At 38.7% G+C, this 12,081-nt stretch overlaps 1 protein-coding gene across 1 annotated transcript; it reads left to right on the top strand.

Annotated features, from left to right (window-relative positions):
• The first annotated feature begins 386 nt into the window (after positions 1-386).
• On the top strand, positions 387-8,277 carry LOC120538564 (natural killer cells antigen CD94-like). Its single transcript, XM_039767960.1, has 5 exons — positions 387-393; positions 496-702; positions 795-946; positions 2,230-2,342; positions 8,151-8,277. Exons 1-5 carry the CDS (start codon positions 387-389, stop codon positions 8,275-8,277), a joined length of 606 nt encoding a protein of 201 aa, XP_039623894.1.
• Positions 8,278-12,081: the final 3,804 nt, after the last annotated feature.

Here is a 12,081-nt window from a genome sequence, read left to right as displayed (position 1 = left end):
GAAGTATATTTTTTATTTCTGTGAAACTATACCCTGGTCTGACATTAAACATCTAAGCTGTTTCAACATCTCATCCATATTTTTCTTAAACATTTTTCAGGTTTCTGCTCCAATTTCGTGTCTCTGTAGTTTGTTTCAGAGTCCCACAACTATTTGTGTAAAGATGAACTTCCTGGCTTCAGTTTTAAATGCACTTCTCCTTAATTTCCCCTGATGTCCTCGACACAAGTTAACAGAAAAAGGAAAAAGTGTATCTGAGCTTTTACATACCTGTATTAAGATAATTAAAAAATAAAAAAAACAAATTGAAAAACAGAGCTGCTGCTTCACACCAAAAACTAGTAAGGCACAATCTTTGATCCGCTGTTACAAACTGAACAGAAAACATGGCAAGTAATTCTTTTTCATTGCAAAACTGATAGCATTTCTTAACTCAATCCTAAAAGATATTTTATTTTGGATTACTGATTGTATGAAATGACTTGTTTTCCTCAGATGGAATAACATCAAATCGCAGGGAGCAAGAACTGGAAGAGTTAAAGATTGCAAATTACAACTTGACCAGTAACAACAGTGCTCTGTTGGCGGCTCATGCTACCCTGCAGTCTCAATACGTAACTCTGAATAAGAAACATGAAGAACTGGACAACAAGTTCAGTAAACTGCAGGAATACTACTGTGATGGTACAAACACATCTCGCGGTGAGTGCTTTGCTACAGGATGAGTAGACGGTGGGCTCCTTGGTCATCTAATCCCTCATTTGTCATTTGCGTCTTTGTTTCGTTTCCTACAGAAAACACTTGCCCGCTATGTAAAGTGGACTGGATCCCCTTCGGTTCCAAGTGTTACTTCATCTCCACTAAGACACTGACCTGGAGTGAGAGCCGTGATTGGTGCCTGACAAAGGGTGGACAATTAATGAATATAGAAGACTCAAAGGAGTGGGTATGTGATTTATGCACGTGGATTTAAGATGGCTGTTTGAAAAACTACATACAGTAAGTTAAACTGTCAGGAAAAAAAGCTATGAAAGTGCATCAGAAGAACAATCCCAGAAAACCTAAGCTGAAGTTGAGTCCGGTCAGTATGTTATTAAAGCAATCAATCAATCAATCAACATTTATTTATATAGCACATATTCATACAAAAAATGTAGCTCAAAGTGCTTTACAAAATGAATAGAAAAATAGAAGACACAATAAAAAATAAACATAAGTCAACATTAATTAACATAGAATAAGTAAGGTCCGATGGCCAGGGTGGACAGAAAAAACAAAAAACTCCAAAGGCTGGAGAAAAAAATAAAATCTGTAGGGAATTTAGCAGGAATGTCTTTCTTTAGGAGATTCCTCCAATTGATCTGGAGAGTCTGTCGACGCATTTCAAAGGCCAAGGCTGGGCGACTGTCGTTTAATGTAAGGTCTCAATGACCCTTTTGTTTTGTTCCGACTACGTATGTGAGAAAGTAAAGATTCTGTCCGAGGACTCTTTCCGTCTTTCTTCATTCATTATAACTGACGTCATCAGACGTGCTGTGAATCCTAGATTGCTGTTTCTTCTGTCTTAGCATGAGGAGTTCTTAGAGTTACCATTTCTACATTACGTTTACATGCATTTCTGGTTTTTCGTTGGATATATGGGAGATACGTAATGGACAAAAGGGTCACTGGTGATGCACTAGACAATTAGTACATAAAGCAATTTAAGATTTGCTCATCATTTTTCCATGAAAAATCACCAGGTGACCATTACATCACCTCAAATAAATCACAGAATGGCACTGAACTGAACTTCTGAGGTGATAGGCCCCTGCTAAGACCCAAATCAGTACAAATGTCTGCAGATTCTGTCATTGGTTGATATCCATTGGGGGGCTGGGGTTTTTGTGAGATTTCCCCCAGGGATGACGTTTTTAGTATCCAGTACCTCTGTTAGCACACTGACACATTATTTGTGTTGGACATCACTGCCATCTGCTCATGTGACACAAGAAGTGACACTATAGCTCTGTTTATTATCAAAGCAGGTGACACAATGAGAGTTTTGTCTGTTCGTTGCATTTATAAGGGGAGACTCAAGTCAGGATATGTTAAAGCAAAATAGGAGAAAAAATGTGTGTTATTTTAACCTTTTGATTGATTGTGACTAAGAGAAGACAATACAATGCAACACAGACACATACAAGTTCAGCTGTTCATCAACTTCTTAATTTCATGTTTTTCTAACAGGACATTTTAATAAATCGAGCTGATATCACCAGAGGTAAAGAGAGCGGTTATTGGCTTGGCGGATATGATGACACAACTACCAGGATGAATGGCGAGCCTGTAAAATCCAAGAGGTAAGAAGACTCCTTTCAGTCTGAGACGTCTCACTTTGACTGAATGAGCTACAAAACTGAATTAGGCAGGAGCATAAGGGGGCTTACCTACAGATGACTCTTTGCTGTCATTAGTGGAGAATAGCAAACTGTTTGCTATCTTATTTAATAAAATAATACAGATGAATGGACATCAACATAATTTATGCCTTTCTGAGATTATTAAATATTAAAGCATATTTTGCCTAAATATCACATAAATATGGCTGGTGACTGCTAACTTCACATTTAACAACTCCTTTCCCTAATCCTGCCAGTAATGCTGGCCTTACACATGTAGTCATGAATGTTGTGTCACAGAGCTCTGAAAACAACAATGAAACATGTTACAAATGACAAACGCTTTACAGTGCAGAAAGCCAAAGTACAAGTAAATAAGTGAGAATGTCATTTCTGAACTTCAACACCCGGCTGAGGTGCCACGAGACCACAGGGTGCTACAGGGACAGTGATGAGCCTAAGTGTGAATGGACAAAACATGGATTACTGAAGGTGTAATAACTAACATAGACAGATTATGGGATATTGTTGGTTATAAAAAGTCCACTCATCCATGCAACTGTACTCCTGTCTGCAGTATCCAACTGAGGGAGTTGGACACTGTCCATACAGGAAAGAGCCCAAAATTGCCCAAAAGCCAGATGTAATTTAACTGTTCCATCAGCAAGCTCCAAACCTCTAAACACGATGACACAAAAAGAGTCCCGGATTCAAATAATGTTTTTATTTAAGGTTTATTCCACACAATACCTCAAAGTACCACAAGCACAAATCACAAGTTTTCTTTCCACAGTACTCTCTTCTCACCACCGCACCGCACCGCACCCCCTACCCTCCTCCAGTCAAGTATTACTCCACTTTCCTCCCAGCTCTGACTCACCTGGATAAGGGAGTGCGGTCCATTTTTTAAGGATCTGGGAGTACCTCGGGGTCATACGGAAGTCAGATAAATTGGGGAGCGCATCTCCCAACATCACCCCTTTGTGGCACCCATGGTCCCCAGCAGGGCTATGTTGTTGGTCTACATCATCCAGCATTCCCTGCTGGTTCCCAAATGGGTGCTGATACAGAGTGCTGCTGCCATCTTATGTCCTGGGGGAATAACATATCCCCTGCGGTGTCTTTTACAACTAATGGGCTATCCTTCCATCCCTTTTAACTATCTATTCTGGGTCTGGCTCCTTCCTCTCTCTTGGTTAGGGTGCCCATCTGTCTGCTTGGAGCCTCCTGTCTGAGCTGGAAACCATCCCCTTTTCTGGTTGGGATGCCCATCCAACCCATGTGGCACTGACACAGTCCACCAGAGGGCAGCCAAACTCTGAAATGAGCCAGGTACCATATGCGTGGCCAGAGCTTCATCATGCTGCCCCAAATTCATTTTCATTTCTTATTAATGGTATAAGTACAATATAATGACATCAAGTTTTAGTTCACATTTATTATCATGTGCACATTTCACAATTCACGAATCCCATAGACCAATGATAACAGTTCCAAAAAGAGTCAAGGATTCCAACCCAACACATTAAATATAACAACAGATGACAAATACAAGAAACAGGTTGCCTGTCATCAACATGTCAAAGTGAAATTTATTGTCATCTCAACCATATACAAGTATACAGACAGACGAAATTGCGAAGCTCAGGGTCCACAGTGTAACAACATGAAGTGCATGTAAAAAATTAATATTAAATTAAAAATAGAATTAAAATTAAAATTTAAAATTAAAATTCAAACACAAACAAGACAAGACAAAGAAGTAGCAATATTGATGTGTAGTAAGCAATATGAACATTGATGCAATGTATGGTATTATGAAATCTAGATACATAAATATAGTCAATAGATATGTGTAAACAATGATAGGACAGAATGTTTCACAGTAGAAGGACATCAAAGAATGTCTCTGATGCTGCAGTATCTTCTCTTGGAGGGCCGAAGTGTGAAATGTCCATGTGAGGGGTGTAAGGGGTCCTACTCAATGCTGCAGGCCTTGCGGACACTGCGTTTGTAAAATATGTCCTGTAGTGAAGGGATAGGCCCCCCAATAATATTCTCTGCTGTCTCCACTATCCTTTGTAGGCGCTTGCGGTTGGATATGTTGCAGTTGCCATACCAGACAATGATGCAGCTTGTCAGAACACTCTCAATGGTGCCTCTATAGAACATGGTGAGGATGGAAGGGAAAAGACTTGCTCGCTTCGGCCACCTCAGGAAGTGTAGTCTCTGTTGGGCTTTCTTAATTAGTGATGAGGTGTTATGTATCCACGTAAGTTCCTCAGTTATGTGCACACAGAGGAACTTGGTACTTTTAACAATCTCCACATTTAAACCGTTGATGCTGAGTGGGATGTGGGCAGGACGTGATTTTCTGAAGTCCACGATTATTTCTTTTGTCTTGTTGACATTGAGAGATAGATTGTTGTCTTCACACCATGCAGACAGCCGTTCCACCTCATCTCTGTATGCTGTTTCATCATCCCTGCTTATCAGTCCCAGCACCGTCGTATCATCCATAAACTTAATGATGTGGTTGGTGTTATACGCGGCTGTGTAGTCGTGAGTCAGCAGAGCGAAGAGCAGTGGACTAAGCACACAGCCCTGTGGCACTCCAGTGCTCAGTGTGATGTTGCTGGAGGTGTTGCAGCCCATCCAAACTGACTGGGACCTCTCTGTCAAGAAGTCCAGGATCCAATTGCAGAGGGTGGTGTTCAGGCCCAACCTGCTCAGTTTTACAACCAGCTTTTGAGGGATGATTGTGTTGAAGGCGGAGCTAAAGTCTATGAATAGCATCCTGACATGTTTGTGTTTTTTATCCAGATGTGTCAGGGAGAGGTGAAGGGCAGAGCATATGGCATCCTCAGTTGACCTGTTTGAGCGGTATGCAAACTGAAGGGAGGCAGGGCGATTAGTCTTTATGTGTGATATGACTAACCTTTCGAAGCACTTCATGATGATTGGCGTGAGTGCAACTGGTCGGTAGTCATTCAAACATGTCACTGATGATTTCTTCAGCACTGGTATGATGGTGGTCGACTTGAAGCATGCTGGGACTGACAACTGGCTCATAGATGTGTTGAAGACGTCTGTGAGCACACCAGCCAGATGACTGGCACATTCTTTGAGCACACTGCATGTGTCTGTCATGTGTAGTGACATTTTTTTATCTGCTAGTAAGGAAAGGCTTTACTCACATTTTTCTCAAAGACATAGTTACAAATTTTTGGTTCTTTTTTTGTGGTGGCACAGTGGTAGCACTGACTCGCTATTCTTAGAAGACAATGGTTCCCAGCTCTTCCCTACATGGAGTTCACGTGTTCTCTCCATGTCTGCATGTGTTCAGTTTCTGGCTAATCTGCTATTCACCAACAATCCACAAACACACACATTCAGTGGATTGGCCCCAGAGTGTGTCTCTCTGCCTGCGATGGACTGGCTCCATGTTCAGGGATTGTTCCTGCCTTGGTTTCCTATTAAGGATGAAGTGGCTTTAGAATATGGAGGGACCTACGGTTCTTTTGGTTGCTGTGATTAAATGTCTTAATTGTTAAAATGTAAAATGGTATTTGTAGCTGCATTCACCCATACTTACCAAAGTTCTGCAGCTTCAGTAAGCTGAATGAGATTCTGACAAATGCTGGGCTTGTTGAAATAATTCCACAGTCAAAATATTTTCATTATAAAAAACTCAAATTCAAATTAAAACAGTTCACACAGAAATAGTGAAAAAATGGTATTGCAAAGTAAAGAAAAGTTTTGTTTAAGGTGTACAGTGGGATGCAAAAGTTTGGGCAACCTTGTTAATAGTCATTATTTTCTTGTATAAATCGTTGGTTGTTACGATAAATATCAGTTAAATATATCATATAGGAGACACCTGCCTGATTTTGTTTGAACAATTATTGCACACTTTCTGTAAATCCAATAAACTTCATTTCACTTCTCAAATATCACTGTGTGTGTCTCCTATATGATATTATTTAACTGACATTTTTTATCGTAACAATCAACGATTTATACAGGAAAATAATGACTATTAACAAGGTTGCCCAAACTTTTGCATCCCACAGTATATGTCATTTGTTTCTTTAGTTCTCTCATACAGTTCACTGGGTTTTTCAGTCCCTGTTAGCAACGGGACTTGTTCTAAACAACAATGGACTAAATTAGCAAGAAAGTTCTATCTCATATTAACTTACGGGGGGTAAAAGACAATACCATTGTGTATGGCTATGAAAGAAAACAATAATCTATACTGAGGACCTAATAATATGAGTTTAACTAAAAGCAATAACTTTCTAAGCTAGGCTCTTACAGTATTTGTGTGTATTAGTTTAGTTCAGATTTTGAGCTGTAGAGTTTAACGACCTCTAAAATGAGATCATCAGCATGTTTAAGGGTCACAAGAGACACAGCTGCACAGAGAAGAGCAATTGGCACCCTGGAATAAACCCTAACAAGATGATGCTGCTTTAGTCTTGAACAGAAAAGGCCAAGCCTTCAGAATCATCAGAGGCCTGATAAAGTGAACTAGCGAGTCGTGAGTCTGAAGATGGCTACTGGAAATTATTAGAAGTGTATTCAGTCAGAAAGCAGGAAGCACTGGCAACATTTCTATATGACACCCTCAAAGTCTATTCAGTCAGCAGTGAAAAAAACAGTGAAGTTACACATATCGCAATTAAGGCTTTCACATATTCATTGATTTTCCAAATATTAAGTGGTTTTTGAACCCGATATTACTAATATTATGTACTGGAATAACTATGAAACCATTAAAAGAGTCTTCAAATGCTGTGAGACCTTTGTGCTAATATACAATACCTGATATATATTTTTTAAAAGTAGAGTTGTTTCATTTGCATCAGAATATATGAATAATGAGTCTGTCAGCTGAGATACAACCTTCAACAATGACGATCCTGACTCGGGATGGGGTGGGTGTTGGGAGTTTTTGTTATAAATGTACAATTTTGTTTAATTCATCTACCATGGCTAAGTCAGTTTATGAGCCACACTACTGACTGACAATCCTCTTTGCTGCACAGACTGCTGGTCTTTCATCAGTGACATGTGTAAGAGTTAAATTTGAACCCTACTCTATGTGTGCACCTGGCATGTGTCTGAGTCTCATAATCTTCTGAGCTTTTATTAAAAACTGACACTATTACTTTTTTATTCACTATGATAAAATGTGTTTCCTGATTTGAACCAAGCTGGATCATAATAATCTCTCTCTCTATATATATCTATATCTATATCTATATCTATATATATCTATATATATTTTATTTTTCTTGAGGTTCACACAGCTAATAATATACATTCAAAAAGTCATGTACATCCTAAACAAACAGGACTATCAATCAAATTGTGGTCATCTAAGGTATCAACATCTGCCATGTCCTGTTAGCAACTGTGTGTACCCAATCATTTTAAAAGTTTTCTGAATTTGTAATGAATTCATTTTAAACAATAGCGACCTAATCAATGAATTGTATACATATAGCCTGAGGACATTGTTTTCCTTTGTAGCAATATGGCTAACATGTAATACACTTGTTACCTCTTCGAAGATTTAGATAAAGAATAACAATTTGACGCTTTCTCCTGCCTGTGTTTTTATTGCTTAAATCAGGGCATTCCAGTGGGGGGTGTCTGTATGTATTCAATTTCTTCCACACATGTCTGAAGTCAGGTGATCTTTGTGAGCCTACAAGGTCAGTCAGATCAGGAGAAAGACTGACCGCTCCTCTTGTGTTTCAGAGCCAGTGATAACTACAAAGGAAGATGTATGGAGATATTGCTGGAGTCAAAACAGGATTTTAGAGTAAGGTGTGAAACTCTTAATCGATGGATCTGTGAGTCTGCTGTATTTCCACTTCGTATTTAAACTGCTATTAAGAGTTCCAGCCACCTTCCAGAGCCTCTGTCTTCAGGAGTCGTAAGGATCTCTTCATCAGTAAATCACAGAGCTGCTAGTCTGAGCTGAGTCCAGAAGGTCACCTCACTTTGTCATGTAAACATACTTGAAATGGAAGCTGCCATCTTCTTGTAATCTCAGTGTTCATCTCTGGCTTCTTCCCAGTTCTGAATGAATAGATCCCCAGACCCTGAACTGCACAAGGTGGTCATAGATAACAGATGAAATGATAAAGCTTCATTTACATATGAGTAGAAAATGTACAGTTCCTGATTTTTATAAAACAATTTTGTATTTGTTTGACAAGCAACACATGTAAGTCTTTTCAGCATTTAGTAAAACGAAGATACGTTACCAACAAGTGTTTGTCTTAAGTGATGTGAAAAAGTATTTACCCCCTTCCTAGTGTTTTCTGCTTTTGCATGTTTTACACAAGGCATGGCCTCCAACCCTTACAAAATGCAATATTAGAAAAAGGAAACCTGAGGAAACATATAATACAGTTTTTAAATCACTGCTTTCTTTATTTAATGATCAAAGTTCTTATCCAACACCTCTGTGACTGATTTGAAGATGTCATTGTCCCCAGAGCTTCAGTACTTGGTTGCTGCAACTTTAGCACCAGTAATAAGAACTAAACACTCTGTAATTTATAATTTGAGATCAGACTTTCATGTTACTGTTGAGGAGTGATAGCCCGCTGGTCTTTGCTTTCATTCAGATACATTCAGAGTATTGGGAGTATAAACTCTTCATTTCAGCACTTCTGTGAGGTACACGTTAGCAGTTTGATGAGGCTCTGAAACTCTCTGTGTCCTCTGCGCCATTCAGCTGTAGGTTTTCTTTTTTGTGGTGGAGCATTGACCTGCTGTGTCATTCAGCCACACCTTGGCTTCAGGTCATGGACAGAAGACTGGCCATTCTCCTAAAGAAGGTTCAAAATGGCAAGTCTTCACACAGTGAGGCAACAGCAACACCACCCTCTTCATCACACTATAAATTCATGAACTCTGACCTTAGAGGAAGGTAGACAGGCCTGAGGGTCTTTGGATGTTTCTTCTGGAATCCTTTGTGACTTCTTGACTCAGGCATTGCTGTGCCCTTGATAGACTTTTGGCTTCTCCTATGAAGATGTTACTCTTTTCTGAATGTTTTTACTTTTGGAGATGATGGCTGTCACTGTGGTGTAGTGGAGTCACAGAGTCTTAGCAATGGCTAACACTTTCCTGATTTCAGTTACGTTTTTCTTTTTCTTAATCTCTTCTGAGATTTCCTCTGATCAAGACTCAGTGATCTTCTAGAAACCTTAGGGTGACAACTTCACTGTCATGATAAGTGACAACATATGGTGAGGTTTAAATGCAGCACAGCTGGCTGTGCCTTGTTATCAGGTATCTTTGCTCAGCTCGTTGCAGGAGTCACTAAAGAGACAATTCACCAGGCACACGGCAATACAGCTGTTAGGTTACTTTATTACTTCAATATCTTAGGAAGCAACTTATAAACGGTGTTACATGTTTACTCTGATTCCTGTCATCTAATATTACATTTTGTCTAAAGATCTGAAGCCATTCATTATGACAAATAAACAAAAATGGAGAACATCTGGAAGGGAGCAAAAACTTATCTGAATCAGAGCTGCTATTGTGAAGAGCATTTACCACCACGTGACATGACGTCTATTCTGTATTATTAATGTCTGAATCTTAACACTTTTTTTTTTTTATTTTATTAATTTTATTACAATCATTCCATACAAATCAATCAATTTTTATAAAAAGTAGGATTGAGAATAAGTTGACCCCCACCCCTGAGAGAGCAAGGCCAACGGATTAAAACTTAAGGCCTGTAAACATATCTACAGTATATTGATGAGTTTGATAAGCCAATAGAGATGAATGGAGAAGAAAAAGAGATGAGGAGATAATTGCTTCCTCTGTGCTTTAAGAGCTTATTCTAAAATGTTACTGATTAGATCCTGCCATGCTTTGAAAAAATTCTGTACGGATCCTCTAACTGAGTATTTGATTTTTTCCAATTTCAAATAATATAACACATCAGTTTCCCACTGGCGTAAAAGAGGAGAGTTAGGATTCTTCCAGTTTAGCAGAATAAGTCTGCGTGCCAACAGTGTAGTGAATGCAATCACAATTTGTTTGTCCTTCTCCACTTTAAGCCCCTCTGGAAGAACCCCAAACACAGCTGTTAATGGGTTAGGAGGGATTGTGAGTCCAAGGCTGTCTGACAGGTAATTAAAAATTTTTGTCCAGAATAATGTTAATTTGGAGCAGGCCCAGAACATGTGACCTAGTGAGGCTGGGACTTGGTTGCAATGTTCGCAGGTTGGATCATGCTCTGGAAACATTTTGGAGAGTTTTAGTCGAGACAGACGTGCTCGATATATAATTTTGAGTTCAATAATTGTATGCTTTATAACACAAGTTTTATCACTTATGGACTCTCTTAAGCCAACCACTGATGATTTGACTTTTTAAGCAGTGACTTTTCTCTTTCCACTCTGTCACTTGAGTTGATATTTTTAATGATATTCAAATTGATGTTTTTCTTTTTATAACTTGTGTCTCAGGTGCTGGACTCTAATTTTAATAATCGTTATACTTTGACCTTCAGTAGTTTTATTTTATCGTTCAGTAAATATTTGCACTTTTGCAGATTTGTTCTAGGTGTCCATCTCACAAATGATCTTGCTTTGCCCTGTTTTGTTGTGTTGATTTCCATTGTATTCTTAACTTGAGAAGCTGTGCTTTATGATACGGTTTGTGCAGAATAAATATGAATTGCTTAATAATGTCTGTTTGACTTACTTTACCAGTGCCCTTATTTTGTATTCTGATTTTGAGAGAATGAACTTCTCTGTGCTAGGAGAAATGTCACACTTTACATATTTTAATTGCTACATTAACTTTGCTCACTGCCATTTTTGAAATATGTGATCTTTCTGTCCTCTCAGAGTTAGTTTGGTGATCCAAGCCACCCACCCTGTTCATTTGACATTGCCTCCTGCACCGCCAAATTTTCCATTCTGTTTTCTGGTAGAAATGTAACATCTTATTAAAGAAAGCCACATCCTCTAACAGGACAAATCTGTAATCAGGCAGGAGAAAAGCTTTTCATGGTATCTTTAATTACTCCTCAGTAAAATACCTTAGAGGGAGCGTTCATTAGAAGCAATTTGTTACAGCCTTGTCAGAATAGTCAGAGAAACAAAGAATAGAGGTTAATTTTATAAACTATTGAATTTACATACAGTGTCAATTAATGCATACATTACTCCCAAATGACGTGGATAAAATAAAAGCCAATTACAGTGCTATGGAGTTTGGTCCCCCCTCTCAGGTTGCTCTGTCTTCATAAGAGAAGATCACAGCAATAATTTGCCATGTTTTTACTAGAGAAATGTAGCCAAGGGAATGTTTATCAGACCAGAATTCTCATTGTAGCATCATTGAGTTGTATGAAATAAAATAAAAATGTAAAAAATGGGATGTGCAAAAACTGTGGGCACCCTTTTAATTGCATTGATTTGAAGACCTGTAGTCATTTAATGCTGACAGCTTGCAGCACAAACTTGCTTTGATAAGCTCATTAGACCTTAAACTACAAAGACAGATGCAAGCAATCATGAAAAAGGTTAAACATCAATATTTGCTAGTTGTGCTTGTCATTGGTTCTCTCTTAGAGAAGTGCAACATGGGAACTTCTAAAGAACTCTCTACTGACCTAAACATTAAGATAATTTGTGGTTGTGAATTA

The sequence above is a fragment of the Polypterus senegalus genome, chromosome 11 (assembly GCF_016835505.1).
Source record: "Polypterus senegalus isolate Bchr_013 chromosome 11, ASM1683550v1, whole genome shotgun sequence".
In the NCBI taxonomy this organism is placed as follows: domain Eukaryota; kingdom Metazoa; phylum Chordata; class Cladistia; order Polypteriformes; family Polypteridae; genus Polypterus; species Polypterus senegalus.
The sequence above is the reverse complement of the archived record's forward strand: the minus strand, read 5'-3'. Positions and strand labels throughout refer to the sequence as shown.